Raw genomic sequence first — 19,094 nt, 5'->3', positions numbered from 1 at the left:
AAGAAAGAAAGAAAGTGAGAGGAAGGTATGTCTAGGCTAGTGATGGCAGACCCTTTAGAGCTTTCAGTGATACCAACATGCATATCATAGGTTCACCACAAGTCCAAGGGACCCCTGGGAGAGATTCACTCCTCTGGCCCAAGGAGGGTGAAAGAGACACATGAAGCCAACCTGAACCCAACCCATTGATTGGAGCCAAGTTCAGCTGAACCTAACCTGGATCACCTACCCCTAAGCTGACTCACAGAGAGGCGAAGTGAGAAAAGATGACTATTACTTTGGAATGGTTTGTGGTACTATACTATTATCTTATCTTTTCCTAGAATGACTGAGCATTATAAAGCTATCAGTTCATTCAAGGCAGTATATGCATTTAATGCAATCAGAATAATTCTGAGAAAGGTTATTATTAGCTGAATAATTCTAGAAATTAAAATTATAGACATCAATATGAAGAGAGAAATTAGAGACATGAAAGTACTGTGTTAAGGTTCTTGTCTTGCTTAAGGGCAAACGCAGATGTGACAAATTTATATATCGGTCAAAAAAAGTATACATAAGCATGGCTCTTAGTAAGTTTGAAGGAACTAAGAGCAAAATTAAATTTACCGCTTTCAAATCAACCAAGGAAAATTGTATCCATCTGGTGAAAGAGGAAAAAAATCTTAAGTGACAACAATGGGAATAGCAGAGTAAGGACCTCTGAAAGCCATTTGTCAATACAAGCAACAAAAACACAGGCAATAATAAAAATAAAGCAGAATTCTGCAAATTAACTCAGGGCTTGCAATAATCCAAGGCATTTGTTTTTTAATAGAAATGGTAGAACCTTAGGAAGAACAGTATGCTTGGGGATATATTCACCCTATTCCCATCTCCCTTCTCCAAGTCCATAGTAACCTGGAAAACCAGCAACCCAGGAGCTACAGGAGAGGACAGATTGAGCTTGGAGCTGGTTAAAATACCTTTCTCTGAGAGCCACCATTGATGATCTGTCTGGCCATTCCCTTGCAGAGATTTATGGACCTGACTCAATCTCACACTCACTCTTCCTTAGAGCATTTGTCAAAAACAATTAGAAGCTATTGTTTGAACACCACAGCTGCTTGAAGCAGTGATGATAGTTGTGAAAAAACAACAACCTAATAAAACTAGCTAAAAAGGAAAAGCTAGTGAATGAAATATCTGTAGGGCATTTTGAAAATCTCAACATATCCCTAGTAATCTAGAAGGTCTCACACCATGCAGGTTGATACCCATGCTCAGGAAAGGTTTGAGGAGGCATTAAGTTCTGGAGTTTGACTCATTCGTTGTCCCCGAGCAATTTTGAAAGTGAGAGCTAACGTAGAGCTGTAAACTGAGTCTCTGAGTGGTGAAGACACAGCCCAAGTTACATATAGGCCCTCAGAAAGGCTAAGGGACTTACTGACATTTATAGATATCTCTGTCCAACCATTAATCACCACCAGGTTACCTAAGCAGAGACCTCAGTGGCCACATGGCAAAGTATAACGACTTTGCATGAATTAATTCAAGAAAGCCATTAGGCAAAAAGAAATTATGAAAAGAAAAAAAGACAAAGAGCAATAATAAACCTTAGAAGAGAAGAATTTGATTTCCTGAGTTGTCACAATACATTATTATTACCCTGTTCACAGAGGAAAAAAGCAGGCAAAAGAAACTGTCTGCAAGGAAACTCAGATGTAGAAATTCCTAGACAAAGACTAAATCAGTTATTTTAAAAATGCAAACAAAACAAAGAAAGCCATATCTAAAAAAGTAAAGTATGCAAATGATGTCACAACAAAGAACATAGGCTCATTTTAGATTTGAAGACAAAAACAGGTTGAAAGTGAAATAATGGGAAAAGATATTCCATGCAAATAGTAATCAAAATGAAATTTATGTTAGTCACATTTCCATCTCTGTGACAAGATACCTGAGATAAATAACATGAAGAAGAAAATTTTATTTTGGTTCATGGTTTCCATGGTTTCAGTCCATAGTCCTCTGGCTCTATTGCTTTTAGGCCTGTGGAAATGTTGAACTCATGATGGGGAGCATAAGGTGTAACAAAGCTGTTCAGTTCACGGCAAGCTGGAAGGAGAGATGGAAAGAGACCCAGGGACAAAATATACTTTATGAGGGCATGCTCCCAATGACCTACTTCCTCAATAAGACTCCTAAAGTTTCTACCAACTCCCAGTAGCACATTATGTTATGACATCATTCATGGATTAATCCATTCACAAAGTCAGAACTTTCACAACCGAATCACCTTCCAAAGCCCTACCTTTGAACTCTGCTGTATTAGGGACCAGGCCTTCGATACATGAGCTTATGGGGAACATTTAAGATCCAAAGTGTAAAGAAATTTTATGTCAAAAAGTGTTGCAAGAAACAAAGGACATTAAATGTTGAGAAAAGGATCAATTCACCAAGAAGGCAATAATTATAAACACATATGAGGTAAATATTAGAGCCCCAAATAATAAGGTAAATACTGACAGACTTGAAGGGAGAAGTAGTTCTATAAAAATGGTTTTGACTACAATAGACCACTTTCAATAATGGATAGAAATAAAGAGAGGACTTGAACAATGCCATAATTCAGTTATACCTAAGAGACATATATAGAACACTACACCTAACAACAGCCCAATACACATTTTTTTGCCAAGTGTAAGTGAAATATTCACCAGGATAGATGATATGTTAGTCCACAAAACAAGTAGTTAATTTAAGGAAATGAAAATGATAAAAATTATCTAATCATAATGGAATAAGCCAAAAACCAATAACATAGAAAACTCATGTGTGAGGATTAATGCACTCTTAACAAATGGATCAAAAAAGAATAATATGTGGGTCAGGGATATAGCTTAGTGGCACAAGTGCCTCGCTGGCAAGTACAAGGTCCTGAGTTCAATTCCCAGTACCAAATAATAATAATAATAATAATAATAATAATAGTAGTAATAATAATAACAACAAAGGAAATCACAAAGTCTTGAGACAAAACAAAAATACAACATATGGGTTGTAACAAAAGCAGTGATAAGAGTGACATTTATAGCTGTAAAAACATACATTAAAAAATGGGATGAGAGTGTAGCTCAATGGTAGAGTACTTTCCTAGCATGAATAAGGCCCTTGGTTTCATTCTCAACTCTGAAGAAAAAGAAAAAGGTGTGAAATCAGTAACCTGATTTTACAATTTAAGGATCTAGAAAAAGAAGAGCAAACTAAACTCAAAGCTTATGGAAGAAAATAACACAGATTAGAGCACGTGTAAATAAAACAGAGGATAGAAAAACAAAAGAGAAAAATGAGTGAACCTAAAAGTGATTCTTTGTAAAGATCAACACATATGATAAATCCTTAGCAAGGTTAACTAAGAGGAAAAAGAGGGAAGACTTGAAATATTAAAATAGAAACAAAAATGGGGATGTTATCACTCATTTTATGGAAGTAAAAATAATTATATGAGGATACTGTGAACAATTCTATGTCAACATGTTGATAACATAGATGAAATATTCAAATTCCTATATACAGTCTACCAAAACTGTATAATGAAAAAGCAGAAAATCTGAATATACTTTATATAATTAGTTTTTTAAAAGTTGAATTAGTAATTTAAAACCTCCTAATAAAGAACTGTTCTGAATCAGATGGTGGTTTTTACCAAACAGTTAAAAGAAAATTAACATCAATCCTTCTCAAACTTAAAAACAATTGAAGAGGAAAGAACAGTTCTTAACTTATTCCATATTAGCAATATCCTGGTACCAAAGTCATAAAAAGATACTGAAAGAATAGAAAATTAGACAAACATGTCTCTTATGCATACAGATGCAAAATCTTCAAAAAATACTAGCAAGCCAAATTTGGCAGTATAATAACAGTATTATATGCCGTGACCAGGAAGCATTTATTCTTGATTGCAAAGGTGGTCCAGCATACGAAAATCAATCAGTGTAATACACCTAGTAACAAAGTGAAGGAAAGAACACAAATTATCTCAATTGATGCAAAAGAAGCAACCAGCAAAATTCAGCACCCTTTCTTGATTTGGGAAGCAACTTCTTCAACATGATCCAGGCTATGTATTAACAAAATACACACACAGCTAACATTAATCTCAGTGATGAAAGAGTAAAAAGCTTTTTCTCTAAGCTCAAGAACGAAACAAGAATGCTTGCTTTCAGCACTTCTATTCAACATAAAATACTTTAACAAAGAGGCAAGGTAAAACTAGAGAACACTACTAAAAGAAATTAAAGACAAATAAATAGAGAGATATCCCATTGACTGTGGATTGGAAGACTTAACACTTTAAAATGATAATACTGCTTGCTATCATTTGTACCTGGAGAGTCCCCAGATTTTCCTGTGTTAAAGGTTTGCTTCTCAGTGTGGTGCTAAAGGGAGATGGTAGTTACTGTTTGAGGCAGGGCCTAGTGGGAGGTTCTTAGGTCACTGGGGTCATGACCACAAAGGGGATTCTGGTTTCCTCCTCTTCCTTTCTCTCTTCTACCCCCAAGGCATTAGATGAATGGTTTTTCCACCGCATACTCCCTGCCTCGACATGACACAAAGTAAAATAAGATAGAAGAGGATCCTTTCAAAAATGAAGGGTGGGAGTGTGCTCTGAGTGAAGAAATAGAATCAACTTAATTCTGTAGTCTTTAGTAGAGGTTTGTGGAGTGGAATTGATCTGGAGCTGGATAACTAACAACTTTAGAGATCCTACTAAGAAATGTGGAGGTTATCCTGAAAGTCATGGGACATCCTAGAAATTTCTGAAAGATGTGCACAGGTATGCATAAAGGAGAGGCTGAGACAGCGTTCCTTTAAAGCATCCCATGTTGCCATGGGGACAACATGGCCAAAGATGACCTGAACCGGGTATGTATAGCTGACCCCACGGCACCATGGTCCTTGAGAGGCCCAGAAATCCCTCCCTCCAGGGAGTTACTCTTCCCTGACTTTTCTGTGCCCAGAGACTTGCCAGAAAGAAGGCTTCAGCACAGACACACAGGTACCACCTTCCAGATGTGACTGTGACAAGCACACAGCTGCCTGCCCTGGTGGCTAAGGACTCCGTGCTGTTGATGGTGCACCTGTGCTCTACAGTACAGAGGCTGTTCAATTAAAACCTCCATGCTAACATGTAGGGATTTAAATTTTTGAGAGTTGTTTTCCATTGGCAAACGACTTACTTCTCATAGACAGCCAGATAGTCACACAGGGATTTCGCTTCCTCTGCCTTTTGCTAAGTCCTCACTTTGCAGATAATTACTAGCTCTGGGGTTTGGGGAAAACCACTCCACCTCCCTGGTGGAGACACTCAGACAAGATGATGATCATTGAAAGCCTTTCAGATAGCAACACTGTGGAGCCTGTGAAGGTGCTTTTTCCAGGTGTGCAAAACACCACGTGTGTTTGTGTTTGGTGTGTGGCACCCAGGGCACAGGTGTGGAGGTGAGGCTCGGGTTGAACTCCTGCATCTCCTGCTTAGCAGCTTGGGAATTTAGTTTATTTGTCTGTAAAAATTGGAGGTTAAAAAGTTCCATCTTGCTGGGAAGAGGAACTGGGATGGGGGAGATGAGAAGGAAAGGGAAGGGGAAGTAAAAAGGATCAAGATGCAATATGTACATGTGGCAATGCCCTGCTGCAAATATAGTTCTTATGTGTCACAAACAGATACTAATGAAAGGTGGAAGTTGCAGCTCACGAGATGAATGCAGAGAGAATGCACCTGTGGACAAGTAGTGCAGGACCTGGCATTTGGAAAGTGGATTCTTTCTCCTCTCCTTCCTTTCTGTGCAGGGAAGCAAATTTGTCAGATATTGCACTGTGGAGATTTACACTGTTGTGACCAAATCTTGCCTATTCAAGAATTTAAGAATAATCTCAAATCTAGTGTCATCTCTAGAAAAAAAAAATCCTAGAAAATCTCAACTGTCTGAGGCTGCTAAACAACTGGGTTTATGATGCTTAGTTTATTTACCTATAATTTTTGGTGGAGGTGAGTAGGAAGAAGCAAAAAATCAAATATATTTTATGGCATCACCTTCTGAGAATAACCTTTCCACTAGACTCAAGATGAAAGAGATAATTCTATCTAAAAATCTAGTTGTCCTAGTTGTTATCTCCTTTATCCTGCTTGGGTGGGGTTTTGCCCTTCCTGCTCTTAGACTATTGGCCAATTCTGATAGCAGGACGAAATTGTGAATATCTTAAACAGGTGCTCTGGAAGGGGGAAAATCCGAGAAAATATCATTCACCTTAAACAATTCTGATCTGATGACTCACCCTTGCTGTTGTAAGGATATTTTAGGATAGCAATTAGTCCTAGCTTCCTAATCCCACAATGAATTTGATTTTTTTTTGTTTGTTTTGAGAGAAGGTTCCTCTATGAGGGTCCCTGAACTCTTAGTTCAGGCTGAGCTTGAACTTGAGATCCTGCTGCCTCATCCTCTTAAGTGCTAGGATTACAGGTATGCACCACCACCTATGCTCTAATTAATTAATTTTGATTGAAATAGCCTCTAAGCAAAATATAATATATAATGAAAGCTAAATTATGGCAAAATAGCCATTGTCATACATAGCTTATAGTAATTAGAATAACCTTTGGAAAAGCAACTTAGCAATTAAGTATTAAGCCTCTAATTATTTGTCCTCTTTGACTGGAGAATACTCTTTCTGGGAATCTGTCTTACTGTAGAGAGGCAGAAAATACATTTAGGAAACAGATACATATACAAGTAAGCTTATCATGGTGTTATTTTATAATAGTAAAAGAAATATGGGGAACAACCTAGTAACATGAACTGAGCAGTTATATAAAATATGGTACATTCACCAGATGAATAGATCTGTTTCCAAAAGCTGAGTATTAAAGCATTTATGCAATCTTATCAAAATTGCATCTTTTAAAGGCATGAGATTGCTAAATTGCCCAGACTGGGGTTGAACTTATAATCCTACTGCTCAGTTTACCAGAGTGCTGGGCTTACAGGATGTGCGTAAACACACCCAGCCATTTTTTTAAGGGGCATTTGTTTTTTTTTTACTATTTTTAAAATATGGAACACTTCACAAATCTGCATGTCATCCTTGTGCAGGGGCCATGCTAATCTTCTCTGTGTCATTTAAATTTTAGTATATGTTTTGCCGAAGTGAGCACTATTTTTTTAAAAGACAAGCAAAATATGAAGTCTCCAAAATTCAATAAGTCCCGAAGCAAATACACCAAATTGTGATAGTGTCTGGTTTTTGGTAATAAAAGATGTAGAGGGACTTTTCTTTCTCTGTGTTCATATTATTTTCAGGTTCATCCTAAGGGCTTTCCCAACCAGTTAAAATAATAACAGTAAAAACATTTATTATATAAGGAAGTAAACAAGCCTAGAGACACCATATAGAATCTTTAGTTTTGGGCGATGGCTGAGAATAGAATAATTCCTATTTTACAATAGATTGTTTCAATTCCAAAAGCAGGATGGGGCTGGCTGGTGGGGAGCCTAGCTATGCATCCCCTCTTGTCCTCAAGCTTGCTGTTTCCTCCCCGGGAACTTGGAGAGGCCTGGAGTCACTTTTCCCAGGGGTCCTGACGTCCTGAAGCTGGGCATCCAGTGCTATGGGGTCCTCATGCAGTACTGACTGTACATGTAAACAAAAGTTGAAACACACTGACATTTATTAAGCATGTCCCTGCACTGGCACCGTACCTTTCCCAGGCTAGCAGAAGCTCTCCTAAAAGGAACTATTGTCTCCTTCCCCCTCCCCCATCCTTCTCTCTCCTACCCACACTGAGAATGCCTTTTAGGAATATAATTGATTTGGATGAAAGCAAAAATGGACACCCTGGGCTGCCCTTTGTTAGAAATAAAGCCTCTCCGGGCTGTCTGAGGAGTTGGCGGCAAACAGCTTCAGGTGGTCAGGGCAGGGAAAGTTCTAGAAGCAGAGCACAGAACACCCCCATGGGCCTTCTCTCTGTGATGTGGCTTGTTTGCGTTACAGGCTTCAAGCATATTTGCTGACGTCAGCAGCCCATCAAAGTTTAAAATAATAACAGTGAAAAGGAAAACAGCTCTTTTCTGCCAGGCAGCCTCTTCTGCCAACTTCTGCCTTCTTTTCTGAGTTAATAAACATCCAAGAACCACCTCTCCTCCCACCCTGGGGGGAAAAGAAGCACAATAATTTGAAAACCACCAGGTCAGCCCACTGCCAGCAGAAGCCCTTCAGACAAGTAGCATTTGTCATACATGACTTAGGATTTTCCCTCAGCCTCAAAATGAAAACTATTGTTGTCTTTGTGTTTATGGGATCGAACAGTTGAACACAGTGAGTTTCTTCCTCATTGTTATCATGCTCAAGACCAAATATGTGGACGTTTCTGAATCAGACATAACTTTAAAAAAAAAAATCATTATTCCAAGTAAGGCCTTTTGAAAACGTCAGGTTAGAAAAGGGCCTTTACGTCTGGTTTTACTTGACAATCTGAAAACAGGTACCCGTGCTATCATACCATGGCCGTGGCGGTGGAGGTGGGGCCATCCCTCAGAAGGAGACAGTGCCGCCGGCGCCCTGAGGAGGTCAGGAGATGTGGCAGCACAGACACAGAGAGGATCTGCGTCTCAGGAAAGCCAGACCTCTAAAGTTATCTTCACATGCAGTGCTGAAACTGTAGCCGGCCTCTCGACAGCTAGGTTGACTGCAGCTCCTGCACCAAGCTGGCACTGCACACACACCCCACTGTTGATACCTCCTCAGGACAGATTAGATCCTGCATTCCTCAGAAGTACTGAGCTCCGGAGGGAGACCAGCCAGCAGCCTCCTTCCACAGGGCCAGCAAGCAACTACCACTGCTAAGTCTTAGTTGAAATAATCGCAACAATACCCCTGAGTGCTAAGTAGCTCTTTCGTCAGCTTCTGAGAAAGTGTCCCACTGCATGTCCCCCAGCAGGGCACGGGTGTGTGCCAGACAAGGGTAGTTAAGGCCTCAACTCACTTCCATATGCTTTTATCCACGGCTATGCGCTGGGGTTAATCCACTTGTTCACCCAAGGTGTATTATGAGACTTTTTTTTTTCTTATTGGCCCCTTTCTAGTAAACCTTGACGTTTATACTACTTCAGTTTCAGTTTGAACAAGTAACTCACCTCTGACCAAAGATACTGAAGTTAGACTTGGGTTTGGGTAAAATGAGTTGAGGTCATGGTTAGCTTTAATTACAGAGCTCCCTTTAAAAGATGAACATCATGCAAAGAACTTTGCTCTCAAGTTTTAGTTTAAACCAGGGTGTTCGTTAAAACAGCACATTTAGTGTGGAAAGTGAGTTCTGCAACTCCCTTTTTATTTATTTTTTTCTGAAATAACAGCGATGGAGTCAATGAAAGTGCAGTATGAACTAAAGGACAACACACCTGCCTCTCAAAGAACAGATACCAAAGGGCCCAGATTAAATTTTAACCAGGGATTATGTTTGCAAGGAGTTTAGATCTCACATGGGTTATGTTTGGCTTCTGTCATAATAAGAGGTTATTTTGGAAAAAGGATCCCATTTTAACATATATTGAATTTACTAGGCAGAAATACAGATTTAAACTTCGATACAGTTTAGCCTTTGAATGAAAATAAAAGGCAAATAATTCAATAGATGGGTAATTCCCCAATCTGAGGAAAAGTAAACAGCCAGGATTTTGGTGCCTATGGGTTTTATCAAACGCGTTCAATAAGGCTGAGACCAACACCAGTGCGTCCTCTTTGGCTAGTTTTAACACGTTCACAGTCACAGTTAACATTCAAGGAATTTCCTTTTCATCCAAGTGTTTCTCTTAAGAGCACTTTATGCCACCAACTAATATAGTTCTAGCTGCCATCGGTCCTGCCCATACAGAAGAGTGGTGAAATCTCCATAATACTTTTTTGTTTTGTTTTTCTTTTCCGTTTTGAAAATGGGCTTGGACCACGTCAATTTCCCAGGGGTGTTTGTTTTCCAAGGGTGGGGGGTCCTACAGAGCTTGGAACGGAGCCCAGCTTTCTCGTCCCACACTCACCCTGGAGCGAGCGGGACGCCGCTGCTGCCTGCTGCCCGACAAGCGTCCCCAGCCCTCTCCATTGCCCGGGTCAGATCTCAGATCGGAGGGCTGCAGCCTCAAAGGAGTTCCTGGCTCCCTGAAGCCTGGTTCAAGTCCCTGAGCCGCCCGGCCAAGGACGCTGCAAAACAGAAAGATACGTGCGTCTCCCTCCTTGCTCCTCCTACACGAGGGATTCGCACACCGGCACCGAGTCCGAGTCCTGGCTGTGCATGGAGCTCAGCCCCGTGTCTGAGTCCTCGTCGTTGCCAGGACAGCTCTTGGCTAGTCCGCGGGCCTGGTCCACCCACACCTCGGCACAAGACTTAGGCCCGGGTTCCCGCGTGGGTGTGCAGCGACCTGGAGCCCCATCCCGCCCCACCGCCGGTTCCAAAGTGTGCAGAGTCTGGAGAAGGCCCTGCAGCTCGCGCTCCTTGCTGTCCCACTGCTGCTGGCTGTAATCCAAGTCCGCCTTGACGGCCTCCAGGTCCGTGTTGAGCCGCAGCCCAATGTAAAGGCTGGTGCTGAGCTGTGTCCTGACCCGCTCCTGCTCCAGCAGCAGCTCGCCGTCCGGGCCGCCGTCGGGCTCCGGGGACTCCTCGCGCGCCGCCAGCTCCTCCTTGCGCCGCTCCATCCACCTCTGGTTGAGCTCCTCCTGGATCTCGGTGGAGAGGCGCTCCAGCAACTCCTCCTGCTGGGCCCGCTGCTCCTGCAGCTGCAGCAAGTCGTCGCAGCGCCGGGCTAGCTCCTCTAGCGCTGCAGTCTGTGCCTCGCCGTCCAGGGCTGCAGCCGCCATCGCCTCCTTCTCTGGCTCCTCTTCCGGGGTGGGCCCGTCCAGTTCGACGCCCACCCCCACCAAGTAAGTGTCCTGCACGTAGTTGACCCCGTGCCGCCGCATGCGGTCCAAGTGCACCTTGGCTTCGTAGCGGTCGATCTCGCGGTCCAGCTCCCGGAGCCGCTGCACCTGCTGGCGAATGGTGTGGTCCTGCGACAGCACCAGGTGCACCAGCGTCTCCATGCGCTCCACTGATGCGCTCTCTGGAGCACGCGGAGGCGGCGAGTAGGACGAGGTTGTGGACGACGACGCGGACGAACAGGGCGACGGCGGCTGCAGCTGGCGCCGCCGATTGAGCTTGGCCAGCTTGCGGAAGGCCTTGCGCACCACCCGCCGCTGTTTCTCCTGGGTCATAGCCACGCTGGGCCGGACCGGGGCTCCGCGGGCCAAGCAGGGGCGCTCCCGGCTGAGCACCACCCGCGCCTCGGCGCTGCGCGGACCCGCGTTGGGCAAAGACGCCTCGCTGCGCACGAGTACGAAGCGCACATTCTCTTGCTCGTCGCCCCAGGCGGCCCAGAGGCGCAAGATGCGCGTCTTGTTGGGCAGGATGCGCTCAAAACCGCGCCACTTCTCCACGATGCAATAGCATTGCGGGGGCCCACACAGCATGCCCTGGGGCAGCGCATCGTCATCATCCTCGTCGTTTTCGTCCGGGGGTTCGGGCAATTCCTCCTGGCCGGGCAGGTCACCGGCCGTCGCTCGTCGCTGGCCCCGCCGCTGCCTCCGTCGCCGCCGGCAGCCATCCTCCAAAAGCACGCGCACCACGTCTGAGCAAGTGGTGCGGCGGGACAGGCCGGACACCAGCTTCTCCTCCTGACAGATCCACACGGAGATCTTCTTCTCCGCAGAATCCATGGCGCAGTCTGGACGCCAACGGCAGGTCCAGCCCGCCCTGCTGGGGCAGCCCTGGGATTGCAGAATCCGTGGTTCTGTCCCCGGCGACGCTGGCCTCTCTCTCCGGCTGCACTGGGAAGGCGAGCGCCGGCGCTGCCCTCGGCCCGGACGGCTGGCGCTCTCAAGCCTGTGCGCCCTGGCTGGAGCTCCCGCCGCTCTGCTCTCCCCACGGTGCCCGAGGCCTCTGGGTTTTGCTCCTCCCCGCGTGGCTCCACCCCTTCCCGCCCCCAGTGCCCAGAGCTGCGCCCGGGAGCCCCGGAGGCGCGGCGCGGAGACTCGCCCCTCCCAGCCTCGCCGTGCCCCGCCTGCGTCTTGCTCAGGTTGCTGGCGTCCTGGGTCCAACTCAAAGCTTCTCTGCGAGCCGGTGCCAGAGGGACATGGGGATGTCTCCACTGCAGTACCTGGAGCTCGCGACTCGAGAGTATCCGCTGTGCTGAGTCTCCCTCTGCCTGCTGGCCCCGCCCCTTTCCTCCAGCGGTGGCGGGACGCACTTTGACCACCAAGAACCCGTAGATCTGACTCTGCTCCTTCAGGGTATCGTCGGCTGAGGAGTGCACTTTGCACAATTAGGGAAACTGAGGCATCCAGTGGTCTCTAATCGAGACCCTGTAATCGCGCTGTCGAGCTCGGACCTCCACTCTTCCTGACCGGGAAGAAATATTTGCATGTTTAAGCAGGAAGAGAAGCACCGGCGGGCTCCGTGAGTTTGTGTAGGCTAAGGGTCCAGGCTGGAGGGAAACCTAGAGAGGTGGCTCCCAGTTCCCCGCGGGTCGTGCCTGCGGAGCCCCGCAGCACTTCTACCCTGGCCCTTCTTGGCAGGGAAACTCCTGACTGTAGTGGGAGTTTGGGTCCTAGACCCCAAGTTACGTGCTCTTTTAAGCGTCCCACTTCCATAAAGAGAAACTGTGGTCATTACCTTGACGGTTTCTGGCGTTTCCTGGTATCCAGATGTGGTCCAGATGAGATAAGAGCCACGTTTCACAGCACACCAAATGCACAGCCACCATGAAGTCCTGCCATCCCAGCTGCCTGTGAGGGCCGTCCCCGGCGTGCAAGGCTTGCTCCGAGCTGGTCCCGAAAACACAGAGATGATAAGCTTTCCCCTTGCTTCCAGACCTTGGAGGGCTCCTCCTTGCTTCTTGGGTCGATTCACTGATTCATTTAGTAAGTGTTTAGTGGGTTCCTATTGTGCTCCACGTCCTGAGCTACGGATTCGATGGTGAACAAGTCCCCGTTCCTGGCCTGCAAGGAGCTCACCCTCTGGGGAGCAGCACGGATGAGTAAACATTTTTAATACAGTGTCTCCCAAATTCTGCTAAGGAAGGAGAGGGCGTGCAAGGAGAGCTTACAGATACTGCAGTGGCGTCCAGCCCCATCGGGGACAATCAAGGGGCCACTAGAGGCCACCAGGATATGTCACATAACACTTTTTCCTACAGTTCCTTGAGTCCATAATGTTAACTGAAGTAAATCAGACACATGAGCTTAAATATCACATGGTTTCTCATATATTAGAAACCCAGTATATACATAAAGTGCAAAATAAGAGACCAACAATGAAAAGAAAAGAAAGAAAACAAGTTCTTGTAATCCAGCATGGACCATGTATCTAAAATTGTGTCTTGGGCCTTACATCTTGGGCAGATCCCTAGCACCACCTGTGGAAGGGAAGGTAGATGGAGCGGAGGGTAGAACACATTCCCAGTGGGGAGGAACCAATTTGCATTTCCAGGGAGATGAGGGAACAGGCAGTTACTGGGACTGTGAGGAGTTTACGTGAGATGTGTGCCCAACAAAAGCTGAGTGGTTGAACAGGAACCGCATGAGGAAGGAGCTGTATTTGAATTTATCCCAAGGATAAGAAGTTACTGTGTATATAGATGCTGGGGTCAGACAGGTTGTTTACATAGCTATGACCTTAGAAAAAGTGTTTACTCTCTCTGAGCCTCAGTTATCTCATCTATGAAATGGAGGTAATAAAAATACTTCCCTAACAGGACTGTTGCAAGGGTTAGATGCCTGGACCTGGTAAGCCCACAGGGGTTTTATGGGAGAGTGGGAAACCCGGGAGGTATGTTAGTTTTCTATTGGTTGGGCTGACTTTTTTTTTTTTTTTCGGTACTGGAAATCGAACTCAGGACCTCATGCTTGCCAGGCAGGCGCTTGTGCCACTGAGCTATATTCCTGGCCCCTTAGTTTCCTATTGATATCTTGTAAACTACCACAAACTTGGTGGCTTGAGACAACACCTATACATGATTTCACACTGTTCTGTTTGTCACAAGTCTTGCTTGGTGTGGCTGCTGGATGCTGTGCTCAGCTTATCCCAAGCCAAAGGCAAGATGTTGGCTGGTTTGAGTTGGAGGGGAAAATTCACTTTAAAACTCATTTATATTGGTTTGGAATCCACTTCCTTTCAGTTATAGGACTTAATCCCCATTTTGTTGTGGTTGTCAGCAGAGTCTCATCTTCTAGGGGCATTTCAGTCCTTTCCATGTGCCCTTCCCCATTTTAAATCAGCAAAGGCAGGTCAAGTTCATCCAGTCCTCCTGTGCATCCAATCTCCCTAGTGTCCTCTTCCTGCTTCTGGCTGGAGAAAACTTTGCCTTTAAAGGGCTTGCTTTGCCAGGTGTGATGGCTCCCACAGGTAATCCCTCCAGGAAGGTATAAGCACTTTGGGAGTCAAGCAGAAGACGGTGAGTTTGATCCTAGTCAGGGTGACTCAGAGAGATCCTGCCTCAAAATAAAATGAAAAAGTTTTAGAAGACGCTGGGGATGCAGCTCAGTGTGAAGGCCCTACGTTCAAGACCCAGTACTGCAAAACAAACAAATAAACAAACAGCTTGCTTCATTAGGCAAGCCCACCTGGATACTTCATTTTGAGGTCAACTGATTAGCTACCTTAACTACTCTGCAAGAACTCTTTTTCTGTGTAATGTAACACAGCAACCAGAGTAATACCAGGGGGTAGAGATCGGCTTAGAATTCTCTCCAGCACAGGACATAACACAGTGAGATTTTCACTCTTAGAAGATCATTGTTTGCATTGGGAACAATTGGTAGGAGTGGGGTGGGGTAACCCTTTAAAAAACCTTCCCCAACCTCTTTGGCACCAGGGACAAGTTTTGTGGAAGAAAATATTTTCACAAAGAGGTGTTGGAGGTTGGGGATGTTTCAGAGGAGCACATGACCTAGATCCCTCTCCTGTGCAGTTCACAGTAGGGTTCTTGCTCCTCTGATCTGCCAGGAGGTGGAGCTCAGCGCACAGTGAGAGCTTTGGGGAGCAGCTGTAAATGGAGATAAAGCTTCAATGTTCATTTCCTGCTATGTAGACCAGGTCCTAAGAGGTCAGGGACCTGTATCTGTGGCCCTGGGCTTAGGGACTCCTGCTTTAGAGAACTGTCACATTCATTTAAGGAAGAGGTGGTGGCCTGTACTGAGCAGGATTGGACAAAATTGAGAGCTATCAAGGAGGTGGGAGAAGCAGGACTTGGTGACAAACTGAGGGGTCTCCTGTCCCTGGCGTGATGGCAGACATCTTTGCAATCTGAGCCAGCCCTCCACCCCCAACTCCTCCCTCACATTGCTAGGTTTTGCTTTCTCCTTTCCTTGAACACGTGCTTGTCAGAGCTCCATAATCAGCTGCCATCCCTAGTGGATTTTAAGCTCCACAACGGTGGAGATCATATCTGCTTTGTTTACCTTTGAATCCTCTGCATTTAGCACAATGCCTGACACATGCTAGGTTTTCTCAGTAGCTGTTCAATACATAAATGGTCAAGGAAGGTACCCTGCATTTAACAATTCAATACCTCCCTAATCCGGAACAGCTCCTGCATCCTCATGCGTCTGTGCTGTCCCTGCTAGTTAGGATGCCCCTTAAAACCTTTGAAAACTCCTACTCATCCTTCAGAAGCTCAGCTCAAAGCCCACCTGCCCTGCACTCCTTTCTTTCCTCCTCCAGGAAGAACTGAGTTCTCACTTTTCTCCTGCCTGCACTGATGCAGAGGTTTCATTGTTGCCGTGGGTTTTTTAATGTCTGTTTACCCAAATGAGACCGAGAGCCTTGCAAGAAAAAGGGCTGGCTCTGTCTTACCTGTATGTCAGTCTTCAGGGCCTAAGTGCCCCACATACGGGGGTTGGGGGAGCTCTCAAACTTTTCCTGTGCTCTCTGGCACACTAAGATACATAATTAAGATGCTCCCCTCACAGCAACTTCCTTTTAGGGAAGGACAGATATGTGAAATCCCTGTGCTAGGAAGGGTACAGATGAAACTTCTGCCAGGCTAATTAAAGGGTAGAATGATTGATGGGTCCTGGGAAGGTTGGAAAAGATAGAGCTTCAGTAAATGAAGAGGAGAGGGTGAGGACACGTGTGGCGGGGAAAAGGACATGAATTAAAATGTTAAGAGGAGTGTGCGTCTGGTCATGTATCAGTGTTTCAGGGCCCCATTCTGGAGTCACTTTGCTTAAACTTGGATGCCAGCTTGAGGCTCTAGGAAGACACAAGGCCGCTGTCTCCTATACTCTCACTCAGCACTCAGCACAGCAGATGCCCATGACCAGATGTGTGTGGGGTTTCCCCACCCACCAAGCAATCAATTCTGCAGCAGCCACCAGCTGGGCATCTTCTAATTCAATTTCATTCTGACGCTACCGGGCTGGGGATTTAGCTCAGCAGCACAGCGCCTGCCTGGCAAGCGCGAGGTCGTGAGTTTGATTCCCGGTACCAGAAAAAAACAAAAAACAAAACAAAAACATTCTGACACTGTGTACCTAGAGACAGCATCTGATCCCACAAACGTAGCGCTCAGTCCCTAAGGCTGTGCTCCCTTACATCAGCTGCCAGTCACACGCTCCATCTTGGTGTATCTGTCAATCATGGTTCCCACATCCCCCCTTCCAGTCTGATTAGCTTGCTCTTTAGCACATGAAGCTTAGGGAAATGCTTAAGTTTGCTAATTTCTTACAAAGGATATTATGAAGGTGACCAGTGAACATCAGATGAAGTGATGAATGGGACAAATGTGGGAGGAAGGGGGGGAATTCCCATGCTTTCTCCAGGAACATCACCCTCCCGAACTCTCTATGTGTCCAGCTACCCACTGCTCCCCAAACCCTGACCTTTTGGGTTTTATGGGCGCTCCCCTCTGTAGGCAGGATAGTGAAGCCATTGCATCAGTGACCAAATTAACCTCCCACCTCTCTCCTCTGCCAGGAGGTTGAGGAGTGGGGCTGAACGTTCCAGCCCTTTGAGCACAGTGGAAGGCTCCTTGGCAACCAGCCCCCATCCTGTGTTTGTCTACAGTCTTTCCCCCAAATCATCTCATTAACAGAAGGTCAGGCATGTTAGAAAGAGCTTGTAAAAAAAAATAAAAGAGCGCCTTCCACCTTTATCACTCGGAAGTTATTCTGCAGCTGCTTCAGGAATCAAGGACAAAGGGCCAAATGTTTTCATACAAAATACACTTATTGCTGTAAGTCATTTAGGAAATTACAAAGATTGTAGGATCTGAGAGCCAGGAACCGTGAACGGAAACTGAAATATGTACACTCATGTACTGCATAATGACACTTACCTCAATCACAGACCGCATATAGGAGGGTGGTCCCATGGGTTCATAATGGAGCCCAAAAATTCTTACCGCCTAGAGATGTTGTAGCTGTCACAATGTCATCACAGCACATTGCTCAGATGTTTATGGTGATGCTGATATAAACAAATCTACTGCACTGCCAGGCATGTAAAAGCATGTCATGTACAATTACGTACACTATATAATACTTGCTAATTGTAACAAACAACTATGGTTTGTGTTTATGATTTCTGTATTTACAATACCACTTTTTAAATTATTTTAGAGTGAATTTCTACCGATCAAAAAACAGGCTTACTATAAAATAGTATGTTGGCATACTATTTGTGACATATGTATACATTTTGTGTTTACTGTATCTCTGACTAGATCATATTTTCTTGTGCTTAATTTAATCTTATGTTATTTTGTCCATGATGCCCTTAGAAGCAATAGGTTATCATATATATAGGAAGAGATAGAGACAGAGGTAGAAACAGAGATATAGGCTTGGTGTGCAGTAGGCTATACCATCTAGTTTTGTGTAAGTTAACTGTAATGTGACGAAATTACTAATACTGCATTTCTCAGAATAAAACCCTATCACTAAGCAACGTGCAACTGTACGTCATAATATCACACTGGCTATTAGTTTTCTAAGCCTCAATTTTCTTATCTGGAAAATAGGATAAGAATAGGAACTTCTTTATAGAGTTGCTATTACATGAAATGAAATAACAGACAATGCATAAAAGGCCTAAATGGAAAGAAATTTCATGCTATTAAATGAAATAAAATAATGTACAGTATATAAAAATGCCTGACACCTAACAAATGCCAAATCAAACATGGCTGGCATCGTCAGCCCATCTTACTGAGCACCTTACCCTGTGCTGTATTTTGGGCCTGGGGTTGAGGGTGCATCAGTGAACCAAGCATATGTGGTCCCTGCCCTTGTGGAGCTCACAGTCAGGATTAGTTTGGTTTAGAACTGTATCTGTTAGATTAGATTAGGCTGTAGTAACACAGAGACCCAAACATGTGCATGGCTCAAACACAAGCAAGGTATAAATTTCCCTCACATCATAATAGTCAAAAGCAGATGTCCTACTGAGTAGGTGGCATTAGTCCACACAATGACAGAGGGACCATAGTTCCTTCCATCTTCTGATCTTCTGGCTCCCAAATCCCCTAGACTTCACCACCTACAACTGGCCAGTTCACATATCTATGCAACTCACCCGAGCCCTGCAGACATTTGAGTTGTGACACCTGCTTCCACAAACCTTCCCAGGATTGTGTCGTTCATTCCTAGGCATTTAATGCTGTTGATATATGCCATGGCACCCAAGTCTGTGTGTCCCGTCCAGAGTTCTCTCTTGATCTCAAAATGTCCAAGTCCCACAGCTTGCTGCCTGACTCCACTTGGGTGTCCCCAGAACAGTCCAGATCTTTGTCAAAACAATAAAGCTCAACCTATCCTTTTGCTTCCCAACCCTGTTCTGCCTCCTGCAACGTCTATCTGAGGATTCCATCACTCGCCAGGTAAAGCCGGAAATCTGAGGATCACCCTTGGTCACCCCAGAGTAAATGTCTATGAAGGCAGGAATCTTTGCCTGTTTTGTTTTCCCCCTCATCTTCAGTGCCATGGACATCAAACTGTACTCAGTAGATGATCAGTAAGTATTTACAGAGCAA

At 45.0% G+C, this 19,094-nt stretch overlaps 1 protein-coding gene across 1 annotated transcript; it reads right to left on the bottom strand.

Annotated features, from left to right (window-relative positions):
* Nucleotides 1–9,335: 9,335 nt before the first annotated feature.
* On the bottom strand, nucleotides 9,336–12,046 carry Rassf10 (Ras association (RalGDS/AF-6) domain family (N-terminal) member 10). Its single transcript, XM_005380309.2, has one exon. The coding sequence runs from the start codon at nucleotides 11,779–11,781 to the stop codon at nucleotides 10,276–10,278; it is 1,506 nt and encodes a 501-aa protein (XP_005380366.1). The 5' UTR covers nucleotides 11,782–12,046; the 3' UTR covers nucleotides 9,336–10,275.
* Between the last annotated feature and the right edge of the window lie 7,048 nt (nucleotides 12,047–19,094).

Source organism: Chinchilla lanigera, unplaced genomic scaffold (genome assembly GCF_000276665.1).
Source record: "Chinchilla lanigera isolate Chin_1 unplaced genomic scaffold, ChiLan1.0 scaffold00013, whole genome shotgun sequence".
Taxonomy (NCBI): domain Eukaryota; kingdom Metazoa; phylum Chordata; class Mammalia; order Rodentia; family Chinchillidae; genus Chinchilla; species Chinchilla lanigera.
This window is presented reverse-complemented; position numbering and strand designations above follow the sequence as displayed.

What these genes read in the sequence shown, in the direction of transcription:
- Rassf10 (XM_005380309.2), bottom strand. Translation starts at nt 11,781, where the DNA reads ATGGATTCTGCGGAGAAGAAGATCTCCGTGTGGATCTGTCAGGAGGAG.